At 40.9% G+C, this 19,243-nt stretch overlaps 1 protein-coding gene across 1 annotated transcript in view; it reads left to right on the forward strand.

Moving 5' to 3' along the window:
• Positions 1 to 19,243, forward strand: part of A2M (alpha-2-macroglobulin) — a 73,281-nt gene extending 54,038 nt beyond the window's left edge. The window contains exons 23-36 of the mRNA XM_075843205.1: positions 836 to 919; positions 1,162 to 1,338; positions 4,079 to 4,169; positions 5,344 to 5,500; positions 5,800 to 5,874; positions 8,830 to 8,992; positions 9,685 to 9,908; positions 11,483 to 11,698; positions 11,820 to 11,944; positions 14,135 to 14,225; positions 14,325 to 14,393; positions 15,121 to 15,223; positions 16,984 to 17,028; positions 19,036 to 19,243. Of these exons, the coding sequence (XP_075699320.1) occupies positions 836 to 919; positions 1,162 to 1,338; positions 4,079 to 4,169; positions 5,344 to 5,500; positions 5,800 to 5,874; positions 8,830 to 8,992; positions 9,685 to 9,908; positions 11,483 to 11,698; positions 11,820 to 11,944; positions 14,135 to 14,225; positions 14,325 to 14,393; positions 15,121 to 15,223; positions 16,984 to 17,028; positions 19,036 to 19,055 (1,640 nt within the window). The 3' untranslated portion in view covers positions 19,056 to 19,243. The remainder of the gene's footprint in view (positions 1 to 835; positions 920 to 1,161; positions 1,339 to 4,078; positions 4,170 to 5,343; positions 5,501 to 5,799; positions 5,875 to 8,829; positions 8,993 to 9,684; positions 9,909 to 11,482; positions 11,699 to 11,819; positions 11,945 to 14,134; positions 14,226 to 14,324; positions 14,394 to 15,120; positions 15,224 to 16,983; positions 17,029 to 19,035) is intronic.

The raw sequence follows: 19,243 nt of genomic DNA on the forward strand, positions 1-19,243 counted from the left end.
GTGATAACATATGTATAGTAATATAAAGGGATATCATATGTATAGTAATATAAAGTGATATAATATGAATAGTAATATAAAGTGATATCATATGTATAGTAATATAAAGTGATATAATATGAATAGTAATATAAAGTGATATCATATGTATAGTAATATAAAGTGATAACATATGTATAGTAATATAAAGGGATATCATATGTATAATAATATAAAGTGATATAATATGAATAGTAATATAAAGTGATAACATATGTATAGTAATATGAAGTGATATCATATGTATAGTAATATAAAGTGATATAATATGTATAGTAATATAAAGTGATATAATATGAATAGTAATATAAAGTGATAACATATGTATAGTAATATAAAGGGATATCATATGTATAATAATATAAAGTGATATAATATGAATAGTAATATAAAGTGATATCATATGTTTAGTAATATAAAGTGATAACATATGTATAGTAATATAAAGGGATATCATATGTATAATAATATAAAGTGATATAATATGAATAGTAATATAAAGTGATATCATATGTATAGTAATATAAAGTGATATCATATGTATAGTAATATAAAGTGATAAAATATGTATAATAATATAAAGAGATAAAATATGTATAGTAATATAAAGAGATAAAATATGTATAGTAATATAAAGTGATATAATATATAATGTAATACAAAGTGATATGTATATTAATATAAAGGGATATAATATGTATAGTAATATAAAGGGATATAATATGTATAGTAATATAAAGTGATAAAATATGTAGCAATGTAAAGTGATATAATGTTTACCAAATCTTATACTCAGGTGCTGAAATTTCTGAGCCGATTTCACTGAAACTCCCAAGACAAGTGGTGGAAGGTTCTCCTCGTGCTTACTTCTCTGTCATTGGTGGGTTTCATTATTGTATAACGCTTCCGTTGCAAATGGTTTCCGTTTGTCTTGGTTTTGTACGGTTTCCGTTTTTTTTTGTGGAATCAATAGCGTAGATTCCGCCAATTACATTAATTATTTTATTTTCTGGTACTGTATTATGCTGCGGGAAATCCACACATAACATCGTGTTCATGTGGCCAAAAGAAATGCCCTATATTCAAATTGATAGAAATGATAAATGTCTCATACTTTTTTAGGGGATGTCATGGGAACTGCCATGCAGAATTTGGGAAATCTCCTTCAGCTGCCATTTGGATGTGGAGAACAAAACATGGCCCTGTTCACACCTAATATTTATATTTTGGAGTATCTCAATAAAACAAATCAGCTTACTCCGGAGATCGAAAAAAAAGCCCTGAGCTACCTGAGAACTGGTAAGAGATGTGCAGTCATTCTACTCCTATAACTTTTCATCTGGTGGCCTTCTGTGGCTGGAGTACATACAAACCATCAAACCTTTATAATGTTGACTAATACACTATATCTATGATACTGATTAATACACCCTTTAATACTGCTGAAATACCCAAACCAAACCACCTGCTATTAATGTCTTAGTTTTGTACAGGTGGTAGTCTAGGTATACCCGCATATTGTCTATTTCTGGAAAAGCTCAGTGACAACCAATATGGCTACCACATCAACTACCACGTTAAATATTCTATATATTATATGCTTCCATATAATTACATACAGAAGTGTCCACACTTCCCTTCTTGCGAATTTCGTTAAGGACTCCAATTTCTCACGATACAAGTTCAATACATTATTGCGACATGCTAGCAAAACCCTCGACAGGCTGCAATTCACATTACAACCACTGGGTTGCCACGTATACGTATAGAATAAACAACTCTCTACAGAATATCGCTGTCACGTTGGGTACGTGGACCCACTGTGCCATACCGGTATGGCAGCTGGCCAACAGGACACAGTCTATAGTTTGTATAGGTGTATCTGTGGTAGCTCAGACAGTAGCAAGACAGGCTCGGCTGGGACTAGGCAGCAGGCAGGCACCAGGCATGGTGTAGCAGGACAGGTACTCAGCGCAGCACGACTCCAACTCAATACGGCACTTGGACCAGGATAGCACGGGATACAGGTTACAGGTAGCAGGAACGGTAAACACTGGGAACTTGAAAACACTTAGGAGACCATTTGTAAAGACAGACTAGGGTAACAACAACAAAGCTCAAGCAATGCAGGGAGGGGCAGAGCCCTTCTTATAGTCCAGGGTGATCTGGGAACAATCAGCTCAATCTCACACATGTGTGTGCTCTGGCTCCTGAAGGCTGGACTGAGCTCGTGAGCGCACCCTAGTGGTGGCTGCGGAACAGGATGGCCGCATGTGCAGACATCTCTGGAGAGAAGGGCGTCGACAGGATGGGAGGAGTTCGTGGTCAGCGACCACGGACGTAACAAGTGCAAAATAATGTTTTAATTCAAAGCTGATCATCTCGCACCACTTATCTCAGGATATGTTGAGCCAAGAGGTAAGGAAGGACACATCTGTATCTAGGCAGATTAATCATTATATGAACAATTAGATGGTAATCCTTGTCGAAGCTGTAATGGGCTCCCTTTAGAATTCCCCAAAACAGACATATCGAAACAGATAAGGCCAGCTGACTAAATGTTTTTTTTACTCCTAGTTCTTATTTTAAGGGGAAATGCTGTTTAAGTGGAGAGGCTTTCTTAAATCTGAGGGCAGTATTGGATAAAAGTGGAGACAGTAAACTCGGGAATATATACTTTTGACTTAATTAAGTATTTTTATGCTAAAAGCTGTTTAACTGCTGTCAGGACTCATAGAGAAAGCCTGTGAGTCCTGCTCCCCCGCCCACACAGAGTGATTGACAGTATGGGTTGAATCAGGGGGCAGGAGTAGTCCTGGTTGCATTTAAACAGTTTTTTAAATTTAAGGGTTTGTCCCAAGATTAAATGTTATGCCCTTACCACAGAATAGGTGATAACGTGCTGATTGGTGGGGGTCTGACCGAAGGGACCCCCACCGATCATGAGAACGGGAGTCCCGTTCCTCCGAATGAATGGAGCTGCAGGTTGCGCATGCGCACTGCCGATCCATTCACTGCCTATGAAACTACCAGAGATAGCCGAGTACAGCTCTCAGCTATCTACGGCAGTACCATAGAGAACGAATGAAGCAGCAGGGCACTTGCGCGAACAGCCGATCCATTCATTCTGAGAAACAAGACCCCCCTTTTTGTGATTGGTCGCAGCCCCAGCGTTCACACCCTAGCAATCAGCATGTTATCACCTATCCTGTGATTAGGGGATAACATTTAATCGCCTTTAAAATACTGTATACCCGCACCTATGTCCATGCAAGCACAGAAAACAGAGACTTAAAGTAGTATTCCCATCATAGATAATTATGGCATATCAAAAACTGCATCTAGGCGGAGAATGAATGGAGAAGTCGCCACACACGTGCACGGTTCCTTCCATTCTGTTCTATGGGAGTTCTGGAAATGGCTGTTTCCTAAAAGGCTATGTAAAACTTTGAGGGGAATTTCTTTTTTTCTTTATAAACAGGTCAGTCAGTCAGTGTGTTTGGTGTTAATTTATAATTAGTTTTTATTAAAAATAAATTTTCCTTTTTGAGATACAGCTGTTCTATATTCTCTATACAGACCAGCTGTATCTTTCGCTATGACCTGAATCCGTAAGTCCCGCGGATCTGGCGGGTTCAGTGTCTCTGACACGCAGGATCCACCTGTAATCTATCACATCTGTCACTGAACCCGTCAGAACCGCGGACCTGACAGGAGCAGTATTCAGCGAAAGATACAGCTGCTCTGTATAGAGAATACAGAGCAGCTGTATCTGAAAAAGAAAATAATTTTTAATAACAGTATTTATAAAGTTGCACTTATCACACTGACTGACCTTTTATTTTAAAAAAAATTGCCTTTCAAAGGTTTACATTGCCTTTAACTCCTATAGAAATGACAGGACGGAGGTAGTGACTTGCGTTCTGGAGATGTCCTTTGGATATTACATAAATGTCTATGATGGGAATACCCCTTTAAGTCTCTATTTTCTCTCTTTTTACATTACTTCTAAATCTTACATTGAATATTTTTTATACAGGGTATCAAAAACAACTGGCGTACAAACACATTGAAGGGTCCTACAGTGCATTTGGACCAGCATATGGAAGAGGGAGAACAGGAAATACCTGGTAGGAACAATTAGGAGAGGTGTGCGTGTGTAAAGAGGGATGGATCAAAAAGTGCAGGCTGCTGAATTTTTGTAAATAATGACCAAATTTGGGATAAACAAATCCGTAATAGGGTTGCCCAATGAGATATAATTGATGGCCTCTCCTCAGAATAAGCCATGAATACCTAATCAGTGGGGGTCGGACCTCCCGCACCCCCGCCGATCAGCTGTTTGAAAAAGAAATGAAGGAGTCACATTGCTTGCTTGCACGGCCCCTTAAAACAGCAGGCGTGCCGAGAGTCTGACTCCCACCAATCAGATTTAAATATAGCCTTAGCAATATTTATTTCCAGAATCATAACCGTATTTCTAGGTGCTTACCAATACAGTAAAGGGTTTGTCCATTAAAGAACAATACCTTTTTCATAGAAGGGTCCCCCGACTATGAGCACAAGGTATCCTGCTGCTGGAATACCTAACAATCAGCTGTAATCTGCAGGGAAGCATTTAATTTCCCTGCAGTGCCACAGCAGGAGAACTGAAGCATTACACGATTCCCATTAAAATCAATGGACTGTCCATATAATCCATGGACATGCAAGGTCCTCCAGCGTTAAAGATGCTTTTTGTAGCTACTCTACACTCCTGCTAATAAACAGGGGACCTCCTCTATTAACTTTCCTAATAGAATATTTCACAATGGGTTTTCTAAAGCAGACAAGATCTTTAAAGAGGCTCTACATTTTGGACAATCCCTACTTGGTAGTAGGGTCCTTTGACAATAAGCAGATCACAATGTGTCCCCCTGTAATCTGCTGCAATTTGTGGCAAAACCTGTAAGTAAACGCTCAATTTCCCTGCAGCACCACCACAGGGGAAATTAAGTATCACACAGTGCCCATTCATATCAATGGGTTTTCTAAGTAATGCAGGACAGGACAGGTCCTCCAGAGCGAGAGACGCTCTTTGTCACCACTCTCCTTTCTGGCCAAGAGATGAGGATCCTGAACAGGGAAACCCCCTTTATTACCTCAGAATACCCTAACAGGGTACAGTAAATGAAAATGGGTTTTCTAAACTGAACAACCCCTTTAAGAACTTTTAAAACATATCTTCGTGTTGTTCTGCCAGTGTTGGCATACAACTTTATGGTTCATAAAGCTTCACTATTTCCAAACTACGTCTATTCACAGGTTGACAGCCTTTGTCATGAAGTCATTTGCCAGGGCCAGCTCTCACATTTTCATTGATCCTCTACACACAACCATTGCTTCTACGTGGCTTTCTCTACAACAGAAGAATAATGGCTGCTTCCAAAATGTTGGCTATCTCTTTAACAATGCCATGAAGGTGAGAGCAAGAAAATGAAGGGAGGTAGAGAACAGTAGATGGTGCCATAAGTGGGCAGATTGATCAGAGAAAGGATAAGGGAAAGGGTAAAAAACAATTGTAAAGTAAAGCACAAAAATAACATTAGTCAAAGACCCCCATTTATTGCAATCATAGGTCCCGCAGCTGACTTATAAAACATCACATTAACCTTTACTGTGTCATCCCTCAAAAAATAGCATCTTCATACTGTATATAGGGGCTATATTAAATACAGTATATTAGGTTGGTCTTCGTATAACTTGCTTTCTTCTCTGTAGGGGGGAGTAGATGATGAAGTCACATTGGCTGCATACATTACCATTGCATTATTGGAATTTCCCATATCAGCAAAGGTAAGTGAACACAGTAGACGTTCCATTCACATTAGTCCTTCTCAGGTATGTAAGAAGAGGCAAAATAAATCGATTTGAAACTATTCTATCACCAATGGACCATGGTCTTTGGTATCCGCACAGGATGGCAAATGGGTTCATTACTTTTTTGTTCAATTTTTATTAGAAGTACCGTATTTTCATACTATAAGACGCAGTTTTTAGCAAGACTAAATCTTGCTAAAAAGTCCCTGCGTTTTATAGTCGGCAGTCAAGGGACGCGGCACGCCGGGCCCCCTGACCGCTTCTTACTTAACCCCTTCCCGACCCATGATGTGCCCGCACATCATGGAGTGGAGGGGGGATGGTGTTTGGAGCTCGATGGCGCTCTTCCTGGCCGTTTAACTAGTTAAATGCCGCGGTCAATACCAAACGCGCCATTTATAGGGTTTTCCCATGAAGGACATTTATGACATATCCACAGGTTATGTCATAAATGTCAGATAGATGTGGTTCCCACCTCTGGGATGCACCTATCTTTAGAACGGGGCCCCCTAAGCCTCACTCTATCTTACCCAGCTCCACTGTCTCCCGGCCACTTCCTGGTTAGGTGGGCGGGAGTTACGTAAAGAGCCGATCGCTCGCTGAGCTACGCTGTTTCCGTAACTCCCATAGAAATGAATGGGAGTTACGGAAACAGTGTAGCACCGCAAGCTACGCTGTTTCCGGAACTCGGTAGCTCCGAAAACTGCGTACATGGTCCAGTTACGGAAACAGAGTAACTCGCTGAGCCACGCTGTTTCCGTAACTCCCATAGAACTGAATAGTAGTTACGGAAACAGCATGTATTGCAGTGTATTGTACCAGAGATCTCATGATCGCTGGTTCAAGTCCCCTGGGGGAACTAATAAAATGTGTAAAAAGATACATTTTCAGGAGTGTAAAATATATTAAAAGTTAAAAAAACAAAACCTTTTCCCATTTTTCCCCAAGCACAGTGTAAAAGATAAAAAAAATAAAAATCGTATGTACCAAAAAATGGCTCTCAGAATGTGGAGAAACCGAACAAATAATTTTTTTTAACAAATAGTTTTTGCTTAGTAAAAGTAGTAAAAAAATTAAATTTTTTTTGTTGTCTAAAACCTGGGTGCATCTTATAGTCAGGTGCATCTTATAGTCTGAAAAATACGGTAATCTGTCATGCCAAACAACTTGACTCAATATGGAAATTGGTCTCATAGTGACGTTAAAGATATAGATTCTGTATCGGTAGCAGAACTCTGAAGCTCTATATATTCTTTACATAACATTAGTGGGGAGTACATATTTTGCGGGTTTTAAAGGGGGTTTCCAGCCTCTAAAAATTCACCGCCTATCCTCAGGATAGGCCATCAATAGCTGATCGGTTGGGGTCCGACTTCTGGGACACCCGCCGATCAGCTGTTTTGAAAGGGGGGTGCAGTGCTCGTATGAGCGATGCTTCCCCTTCATTTCTACTTGCTTACTGTGAATCATCGACACACATGTAGTGTCTTCCCCCATTGAAGTGGATGGGAGAAGAAGGCTGCAATACCTGTGGACAGCTGCTACATCCGTGTCGATGATTCACAGTGAGCAAGAAGAAATGAAGGGGAAGTAGCGCTCATACAAGCACTGCACCCCCTTCAAAACAGCTGATCGGACCACGACCTATCAACTATTGATAGCCTATCCTGAAAATAGTTCATCAATTTTTAGGGGCTGGAAAACCCCTTTAATGAAGCAAGTTCCATATAAAGTGAACCCTGTTTGTCATAACACTTTTACGTATAGTGTTTATTAACAGTAGGTGTCTATTTCTACCTACATCTCATTAGACAAAGTCTCAATTTGTGCACTCCGCAACTACAAGCCATGAGATTGCATTACTTTGTGAAATGGCACAAGATTTCACAAAGCATGCGCAGATTCGAGTCCACAAACGCAAGAACCGCTTCTTGTTCGCAGCTTTTTGCTCTGACTCATAGATTTGGACTGCCCTTTATGATGTCCATATGCCCTAATAAGGCTGGGTTCACACGACCTATTTTCAGACGTAAACGAGGCGTTTTATGCCTCGATTTACGCCTGGAAAAATACGGCTCCAATACGTCGGCAAACATCTGCCCATTCATTTGAATGGGTTTGCCGACGTACTGTGCCGACGACCTGTCATTTACGCATCGCTGTCAAACAACGACGCGTAAAAAAGACAACTCGTCAAAAGAAGTGCAGGACACTTCTTGGGACGTAATTTGAGCCGTTTTTCATTGACTTCAATGAAGAACAGCTCCAAATTACGGCCGTAATTGACGCCTCGCAAAATGCGAGTACGAGCCGATACGTCTGAAATTATGGAGCTGTTTTCTCCTGAAAACAGCTCCGTAATTTCAGACGTAAATGCAGTTATTGTGTGCACATACCCTAAGCCTAACTGCACTCCAAAGCTGAAAATTAAGGCCTCACTTTAGTTACCCCAATTCATAACAGGGAAGTAAAACAAAAGCGAGATCTATGAACGTAGATGTGATCGATATTAGCTGGATCCTGTGTGTCAGAGACTCGCAGGACCCGCTTTCAGCCAAACCGTCAGTTCAGCTGAACTGTTGCACTCGGCTCAGAAAGAACGATACAGTATCTATGTATGCAATGTATACAAAAATTCTAATAAAAGTCCATTTAAAAGTTGTTTAAAAACACATAAATCATTGGTTTATTTTATTTATTTTTTTTAAATTCCTTTTAAAGGTGTGAATATCCTTCAAGGTTGAATTAATTTCAACTGCTAACTAAAGATTAATATCTTGTTGGCTTAGTATTGTGATATTTATCTGTTCCAGTAATCGTACTCAATAATATATATAATCCATAAAGAAGGGAGGGTACGGTAGAACATGGGGATCAGGAATCATTGATATATAGAGAGCAGCCATATAAGTGAAATTATTCTCTCCATAGACTGCTGTAGTCCGAAATGCGTTGTTCTGCCTGGAGAGCGCACTGATCACTGAAAACAACATATATACACAATCATTAATGGCTTATGCTTTTACTCTTGCTGGAAGAATGGACCTTCGTTCTCGTCTCCTTCAATCCCTGGATGAAAAGGCCATTAAAAAAGGTGCATAAATGTAATATCTAAAGTATCGGAGGCTGCATTACAGAGATCTTGTCCCCGAGAAGCATTGTATTATGGAGGCATTATATGGTGGTACACAGGGGCCTACACCTACATAGTACGGAACTGTAGGGACTACATGTGCCTCTATACAGGCACACGCCTCTGCCATGTGCATGACCTTTTCAAGGAGAATTCCACCTAATTGTATCTACTATAATATTATATAGCTAAGCCAAAATATTTCATCAATGGGGGTTCATAATTTGGAACTCCCATTTATTCACAAAATTACTAGACATGGTGCTCCATAAGGGACTAAAACCCACTTTAGCGCTCCTCATGGATTCTTTTTTCATGGACTCTCTAACACATAATTTGTGCTACAGTACCATTAACATCGAAATACCATGTACTGTGTTGGAGTTTCTAAGTTATATGATTCTCAAGGTAGCACTAAATGGGTCCAGGTATGCCACAGACGGTAGTGGCCCCTTCTGTTTGGGGTCCAAGCTCCAATGTTATCTTCTATATCGTTTATATGGCTTGAGTAGGTAGCTTCCACTGTAATAATGATATTTTCCTCTATAAATTAAGTTGATATTCAACAACACCATTGTAGTATATGTGCAAAAATCTAGAGTCAAAGGATATGTATTAGTAATAAATAATATCTTATATCATTAATATTCCAGATGATACAGTCCACTGGCATCGCCCAGAATTATCAGAAAGTTCAGGGATGGTGAGAGCCCCTCATAGAAGAGCCGCATCTATCGAAGTTGAGATGACCTCCTATGTGCTGCTGGCCATGTTGTCCAAACCGGACGTCACTGCGGATGACTTGACTGCAGCCACGAAAGTCGTCACCTGGCTCATAGAACAACAGAACCCTACAGGAGGATTTTCATCCACTCAGGTAGATTACGTGTAACTCATGTAATAGTCAAAACTCTTCTCATTTTTGTTCTCCTGCCTAGTAAATTTATTAATAGCTAATAAACAAATAAACTAGATAATAAAGGTAAGTTTAACCCCTTCCCGCTGCAGCCAGTTTTGGAGTTTTTGACACTGCAATTTTTTATTTTTTTTTCATCCTCGCCTTTCGTGAGCCATAACTTTTTTAGAATTCCATCGACGTAGCCGTAGGAGGGCTTGTTTTTTTTAAGAGATGAGTTTATTTTCTAATTGCACCATCTTGGGGTGTACATAACTCAATTCTTAAATTTTATCTATTCTTTCTTGGGAGATGGGAAAAAAAACACCCTATTTCCACCATAGGGTTTTTCAGTTTTAAATTTACGTCGTTCACCGTGTGGCATAAATGACATGTTAGCTTTATTCTATGGGTTGGTACGTTTATGGCGTTACCAAATATGTATGTTTTTTTTATGTTTTACCACTTTTTAACAATAATATCAGATTTCATGGGAAAAAAATTGTTCATGTCGTTGCATCCCAAGAGCCATAACTTTTGTATTTCTCCATCGATGTAGTTGTCATGGGCTTGTTTTTTTCAGGATGTGATATATTTTTGCCGTACGTTTAATGATTAACTCTTTTATATTTATTTTTATCTTTATTACTGTGAACACTTTTTTTTTTTATTATTAATAAACTTTTTTTTTATAATTTTTTTTCCCCACTAGGGGACTTCACCTGGCGATCATTTGATCACTTTTATAATACTTTGGTATACTTAGTATACCAAAGCAATATTGCCTGTCTGGCAATCAATCTATTGGCCCGTGCCTTTATTACGTCCATTTGAAGAAGAAGTTGCTATACAACAGAACACCACTTGTGAAATTATTTACTGTTGTTAAGTAGGCAAGATGCCAGATCCATGACTAAAATATACAACCGTATAGGATCGCTAACAAACCCAGCCGTGCTCCTTCTCATTATACTAGATATGTGTTAAAAGTATGGAGCTCTGTGGTACAGAAGTAAAAATGAAGTAAAAAAGTAGAAAAATTGACAGACACATGAAAGTTTATAGTTCTTAGATTATTCATCTGTTTTAGGAACTGGGTGACTAAATTGTGCCTTGTGTGGTATCATCCATTGTTGCCCCCCCATATGGTGTACTATCATACAGTATACAAATAACTATACCCTACAGTTCCAAATTAACAAAATAACAGTGCCCAAATAACAAAATAATATACTGTACAGTGCCAAAATAACAGTGGCACACAATGCCTAAATAAATGCCACCATAGAGTGCTAAAATAATACCACCATATTGTGACCAAATAACAGCTCCATTCATAAAGTAATGTAGTAACAGTGCTATACAATCTAAATAATACTGCTATACATATAATATTCCGAATCCTGGCGGTGCCCCCTTCAGCAGGAATGGCTGATGCACACTGGTGGCACCCCTGAACCGGACCTGAAACAGGAGATCTGTATAAGATGGTTGTTATAGTTGTTAATTTTTTCCCACTGTCACCCTCAACTTTCAATGATTTGTGTTTCAACCAGGACACGGTCGTTGCTCTTCAGGCTCTTTCTCTCTATGGTTATCTTGCTCTCAGCCATGACGGGCCCCGTGTAGTCACTTTATCCTTGGACAATGCCCCAGTTGCCAAATTCAATGTAGAAGACTCAAACCGTCTACTCCTGCAGAGCGTTCCCCTGTCTAGTGTCCCTGGAGAATATACTGCCACTATCAGTGGACCTGGCTGTGTGTATATGCAGGTAAGGAAAAATACACATGCAGATAAGATATTCATGTGATCTTGGTCTGTTCTCATTTTATGACGTCAGGCGGAAATAATTTATCTCCTGATATAACAGAGATTCGCTCTTTGTGTTGCAGACTAACCTGAAGTACAATGTGCCACATCCTGAGGGTGAAGCGCCATTTACTATTTCAGTATCGACCGTGCCGGAGATCTGTAACGTCAAGTCTCTAAAATCATTTAACATCCTTGTTAATGTCAGGTAAGGTTTAAAATACGTCACGCATTGTAAGTATGTATATACTGTTTGGGGTAGTAATAGTTTTTCCGTGGAGTCCAGGCTATGTATCATCCATGTACATCACAGTTACATCACATCTTACGGACATGTAAACTCATTTTGTTTAAGTAAATTTCCATATTCCAATTATTATGTGTGTATTACCTGTAAATTAAAGTAATTTTGCGCTGCCGTACAAGTTATTGTTATCTGCGGTATGATCAGTAAATACTCTCAAGAACTGTGAGTGGTGGCAATGGCGCTCCTTCAACGACGGGCATTTTACCGCTGAAAACGTGCATCTGATCCTTGGGAACAACTTTCTAAACGGCCAATTATTAGTCAGTGGTTTAAAAAGCTGTTCTGTATAAAGGGGTCTTAATAGGGGCTATCTCATCAGAAACAACCCCTTTCAGAATGCGGCACCTGTGGCGATAAGCTGATCGCCCCAGGTCCCGCTACTGGTACCTCTGGCAAACAGCTCATTTTGCTGGGGAATGCTGCTGCCGCTGCAGAGTGAGTTGAGTATTACATGGCGGCGATTCAGATGATCGGTAGATGGGGTTTCCAAGTTAGGGAATCCCTCCATGATGTCCATGTGCCCTAATGGGGCATATGGACAGGGGTTGTCTTCATAAGATAACCCCTTTAAGATTTATAGCAGACAATGGATTTCCTGCTTGTTTAAAAAAAAACAAAAAACGAAAAGATGGATTCTGATTGGGGTGAAATCCAGTGGATCCACAACCACATTATTCTGCCAAGATGCAGGATTAGGACGTGATATTGTGTGGAGGCAGCAAGGGTTGCGGTCAGTATGCCCAGTATGAGGTCCACTCTAGAGGACACAGCCGCAGAACCACTTTTCACAGGACACCTTTAGGGTATGTTCACACGGCCTATTTACGGACGTAATGCGGGCGTTTTTGCCCCGAATCACGTCCGAAAATAGCGCCTCAATAGCGCTGGCAAACATCTGCCCATTGAAAGCAATGGGCAGACGTTTGTCTGTTCACACGAGGCGTAATTTACGCGCCGCTGTCAAATGACGGCGCGTAAATAGACGCCCGCGTCAAAGAAGTGACCTGTCACTTCTTTGGCCGTAATTGGAGCCGTTATTCATTGACTCCAATGAATAGCAGCGCCAATTACGTCCGTAATGGACGCGGCGTTCAAGCGCCTGCACATGCCGTGACGGCTGAAATTACGGGGATGTTTTCAGGCTGAAACATCCCCGTAATTTCAGCCGTTACGGACGCCCTCGTGTGAACATACCCTCAATGTCCACCTCTGGTAAGAGATAGTAGAAGTTCTATAAATGTATATGCAGTCTTGTGGGGATTAGCAAGATAATTAAAGAGGGTTGTCCATTCTTACATAATTCAATCTTGAAGGGGTTTTAACACTATAATTTTTTATGACGAAATAATCAGTAGAGCTCTGATGGCTGAACCTCCGCTGATCCCTAGAATAGGCTGGATTTAGCTCAGTAGACTGGGGGAAGGTGGGATAGGCATGAGTTGAAAGAAATGTGAGTTATATGAAACGCAGACTGAAAGCACTCGGTGGTCTCCATAACTTGCGGGTACATACAGACTGTTTGTGTATGTTCTCAGAAGCGTCTAGCAAGGAAAAGTCACTGTTTTGACACGGTTCTGATTTATAAGAACGATAGTATTAATATCTGCTCCCTACTGTGTCATGTTGCCCTTTTTAGCAACAATTAAAGGCTATGTAGACTTTTGAAAGCGATTTTTTTTAAATAAAAAGGTCAATCAGCATGTTATGTGCAACTTTATAATTAGTTTCTATTAAAAATGATTTTTACTTTTTGAGATACAGCTGCTTTGTTTCCAGGAGGATCATGCGTGTCACCCACTGACACTGGACTGATCAGTCTCGTGAACCTGACGTATACAGGATTCAGGGTAAGATACAGCTGCTCTGTATACAGGATACAAAGCAGCTGTATCTCAAAAAGTAAAAAAAGTCATTTTTAATAAAAACTAATTATAAAGTTGACTTTCTATTTTATATATATATATATATATATATATATACACACATATATACACACATTAAAAAAAATTGCTTTAGAATGTTTACATAGCCTTTAAGAAATGAGGCTGAAAAAATGTATGATATATACCCATATAAAATCTCTACTTACAGCTACATTGGGAAGAGGGAAAACTCAAATATGGCGTTGGTGGAAATCAAGCTGCCATCCGGATACACGCCTGTCAAGTCTTCTGTCAGAGAGGTACAGCATGATATGATGTTACAATGATATTAATACAATAGATTGTTTTATTCATTATCTCCCATAAACCCAGATCATTTATACTTACTTTTTTTCCAGCTACGGGGACGTGATTCCATTAGCAGAGCAGAGCCACATCCCAATAAAGTTATTGTATACTTTGAGAAGGTGAGTCTACGTCTTTTTTGTTCAACGCAAAGAGTTTTTCGAGGGTTTTCAATCAGTTTCGCAATTCAACCCGATCCGCTGCTGTACAAACACTGCAGTGTATACACCAGGCATTGCATAACATGCTGTCCTTGTCATGTCATGTCCATGTGGAAAATCTCCATATTCCACTGTATTGCCTGTCAGTGTAATACTAGTAATAGGTGGTTAGTGATGGCAGCCCTGGCATTCTTTGTTAGGCCCCTGGGTGCCATAGAAACCCATTGGCACCCAGTATTCGCATCACAGGGGCTGATGATGGGGTAACAAAGGGAACCCCCTTGCTTCGTTTACACCCTTTGGTTACTGAGAGATGTTGGCTGTCATTTTCAGCTGGCTCCTGCAGCTGATAGAGCGAGGACAGCCATACGTGTATAGCACGGTGCGGGAAGGAATTAATGGAGCCATGACAGTTACTATAGATCTCAATGACTCCGGTAACAGACCTAGCAGAATGGACACGAACATTAGTGTGGACAGAGCCTAACTATTTTGGGTGGAGTAATCTTTTAATAATCCAGTTTATTTCTTGCCTTATTAGGTCCTATATCATATGCAAGGAAACACCAAAGTAGTATTATAATATTGCAATCAGAATTTATTTATTTAGACATAATGGACAAAACCCGAAATAAGAATAAAATGTTTAAATCAATTACTAACTTGCTCTTCTTTTGTCTTCTACCAGCTCGATAAAGACATAAAGTTCTTCAGTTTCTCAGTTGAACAAGAAATTCCTGTTGGCCACCTTCAAGCAGCCACCGCAACCATCGTAGATTACTATGAGACAGGTAATCGTTCCTGCTTTTTAATATAGAAATAGGTGTATACACATACACAGTCGAGTCACATTATTATGACCACCAGCTAATATCCCACCGTGTGCAGCGCGTACAGCAACTCGACGGGCGGGGAGTGACTCAATAAGGTGCTGGTCGGTTGTCTCTGGTATCTGGAGCCATTCTGACCGGAGTGCATCCCACATTTGCTGTAGAGGGTGCGTGGGGGAGGATCCATAGCGCGAATAAGACGATCGAAGTGGTCCCACAGATACACAATTGGGTTAAGTCTGGCGAATTAGGGACCAGGGAAGTACTTGGATGTCTTGGTCGTGCTCTTCCAACCACAGTCGGACATTTCTAGCTGTGTCATGCTGGAAGATTCCATCTGCCCCATGGACGACAAACCGCATGTATGGGTGGACGTTATCTACAACAATGGATTCATACCCAAATCGGTTCAGAGCCTTCCACATGGATGGGTGCCCAGAGAATGGCATGAAAAAATTCCCCAGACCATAACGCTGCCGCCACCAGCATGTGTTCTTCCAGCAATGGTTGCAGGGTGTTTGTTCTCGCCTGACACGCCAACGTCCATCCGTTTGATGAAGCAGAAAACATGACACCTGTCATCGGTGGTCCAATGCCGATACGGACATTGAAAACGAAGCCTTTTTCCCCCGATGCACCTTTGTTTGCATAGGAGCAGTGACCGTCCATCTGCTATGGAGTCCCATACACAGTAGGGTCCTCTGAACTGTTGTTTTAGACACACGTCTGGCAGCCCCCAGGTTGATTTTCACGGTGAGCTGCTCCACCATAGCGTGTCATTTGGCCCTCGCGCACCTTCGTAGCCGACGTTCACCCTACACATCAATGGCACGTGGTGCTCCGCAGTTTCCACGTCGGTTATTCTCAATGGTGCCATTTGTCCACTCACGATACACTGTCACCACAGCAGCACGTGTACAGTTCACAAACTGCACTATGTGAGAAATACTGCCGCCCTTGGCCCGAAAGCCAATAATCATCCCATTTTGCAACTCTTTTAAAATAGCCCCTTTTACCCATCACAACAACAAGTGATATGTTCAGACAGCCTATCATACACCTTATATACCCACCAAGCCAGCCCACGACACATCAAAGTAGGAGGTGCTTGTAATAATGTGACTCAACTGTGTATATTCACTTGATAATGAACTATCACTGAATATTTAGAATGGGTGTGAGCAGTAATGGCATTTTCCTATATATACATCTATATATGGGTCTCATTGCAAGTAGTGATATTATGTGCACATTTATATATGTTAAAATATATCTAGAAGACCTAAAGCACACAACTATATTCAATATATGTATCATACAAAAAAAGGGTTCCATACTATATTTTTATGTGCTGGGAGTTGTAGTTTTACAACTGGAGAGCTGCGGGTTACAGACTACTAATTTACAAATAAAATGCATGCTTCTCAATACTACTGGCAATAAGATGAGCACAAATCACAGTGCTAAGGAATTACAAGGCTCTGAATAGTCTGTTATGTGCAGGTTTTATACTATGATCTGGTTACCTGCAGTCACCACTAGAGGGAGCTCACTGCATACAGATTTATAAAGTTTCCAATCAGTTCAATGCAGCTAGCTCCCCCTAGTGGCAGTTGCAGGCAGGTATGTAGCCCTATAGCTGTGCGAATGTTCTCGTTCAGGTCCTCTGTATGAATTAGATAGCAGCATCTAGTAGTACAATTCAATTTTTTTCCTTTCAGACGACATCGCTGTGACAAAATACTACCACCCCTGCAGTAACAATGGTAAGAAAATGCTGGGTCGTGACTATAGGAGGTGGAGAGGTTGCAGTTACATTCGGCCCTAGAGTTAGAGTGGGTGCAAAAAGGTCCACCTGCCCCTTATGAGACCAGTACTATAAATGACACCTCATAGTTGGGGGTTCTGTTACAGATTTGTATTGGGGCCCCCGTGGCTTCAAGTTAGCCCTCTGTGTATCTACTAGTACATATTATGTAGCAATTAAATACGTTTTCTTAATTGATAAATTACTCATATTGGCTCCTATCATCTGTCTGATAGAGTTTTGGAAAAGTTTGTATATTTTGCGTGCATTGATTATAAGGGTGTCCTGAGTTCGAGACTTTTAATGGAATACATTTTGCATAAGACGGGACAACATGAAAATGTAATTTCTGATTCTTCGTTTTATCGACATTGATAGCTCAGGGCTGACATCGTTATTACTGCAATAGACAGAGATCACTGGATTTTCCCCACAGTCAGTATCTAATACCAGGTTATGATGGCTTCACTAGCTTTTTCTTCTCTGTCGATAAGTGATAAATATTCAATTGCTTGGACCGCCATAGATCACAGGCATGGGGTCCCTAGTGTCCCGTCCCCCCCTGTTCCTCCTCACCATTATTACAGCAGTGAGGAATTTGTATGGAATAGCAGCCAAGCAAGCGCTGCCGCTCCATACAAGTCTATAGGAGTTACGGAAACAGCCGAGTGAGAGTGCTGGTGAGTAAGAACATCCGGACTAATTATAAATATAACAGTTATCACATGTCCCATCAGGACAACGCCTAACCCATATCCCTGTTAGAACATATGAAACCCGTGTATTAGGCCCCATTCACACGGCCGTGTCCGCAATCACGTCCTGCGATTGCGGGCATGGTCAGCCGCCAGCGTTTTCGGGCCGTGCTCCCATACAAAGTATGGGAGAGCGGCCCGTAAAATGCAAAAGAACAGACATGTTCCATAATTTACGGAACATTTATACGGCCCGGACACCCATCCGTAGCGATACGGAAACGTACCCGCTTTCCAATAGAACTGAATGGGTCCGTAATTGCGGCCAATTTTTACAGTCGTGTGCATGGGGCCCGAGACCTACTGTATATGGAATCCACTGCAAAGAGGGGCTCTTGCTGTGGAGGACTTGAAGTGATTTTGTATTACATGGTCGCCGTTTAACTTTTACGAATACCATGTAATACTACAGTATACGTAAATTATTATGTTATTGGACACTGCAGTGGCAAAAATGCCCCGCAGATGCCTCTATTACCATGCCTAAGGCCAGTTTCACACCAGCGTAATAAGGGCATATAGGGAAAGATGCGGTCAGTTCGACCCATGGTCGGGCTGGAATTTGCAGCCCCAATTTGGGCGCAGAAATGTGTCCCTATTACTCCCATGTAAACCTGGCCTTAGGGTTTCCATTATAAATAACAAATTCCTAATATATACAGTCCCAATATCACTTTAGTGATAGGGGCATTCCCATAAGAACCTGCGGGCAGCCTGTTTTCTGTTGACGGGTCAGTGCAACATTTGACATCTCCCACAGATGATTAATAAATCACTCCCATAGATAAAGGAAGACACGCTGAGAATATTAGGGAGATGCTATTAAAGCGGTATTACCAGAATCCACAATTATCACCTATCCACAGGATAGGTGATAATTGTCTGATCGCTGGGGGCCCCACCATTTGGGGCCCCTACCCAACCCCCGCTTGACTGTTTCCGTCATTCCTGCAAACATTGAACGTAGTGGCAGGCGCACGCTCAACTACCACTCCATTCTAGTTCCTCCTCACTCTGGGGGGTACAGTGAGGAGAATTGGGGGGGGGGGGGGGGGGGGGTTCGGTACCCGTTTTCGCAATTAGTGCAGGTCCCAGCAATCAGACAATTATCACCTATCCTGTGGATAGGGGATAATTGTCTATAACCCCTTTAATGCAGTTGTATAATATATTATTTATTGTGCCATTTTGATAACAATTCATTTCCGTAGAAGCAAAGAACGCGCAATAACACAGCGGTGGAGCAGACGATGACAACTCCAGCAGATCCGTAAGGCTGGATAAGGAAAATAGACAGATCTTGAGTATTTAACAATTCCACTCTAACCATCTTTACACAGAATATCCAAACCTTCTATTTCTTGTGTTGACGTTTTATGTAATTTGCAAGTCATATTAAAGCAGCCGAACTATTATAAA

Source organism: Rhinoderma darwinii, chromosome 11 (assembly GCF_050947455.1).
Source record: "Rhinoderma darwinii isolate aRhiDar2 chromosome 11, aRhiDar2.hap1, whole genome shotgun sequence".
Lineage (NCBI taxonomy): Eukaryota > Metazoa > Chordata > Amphibia > Anura > Rhinodermatidae > Rhinoderma > Rhinoderma darwinii.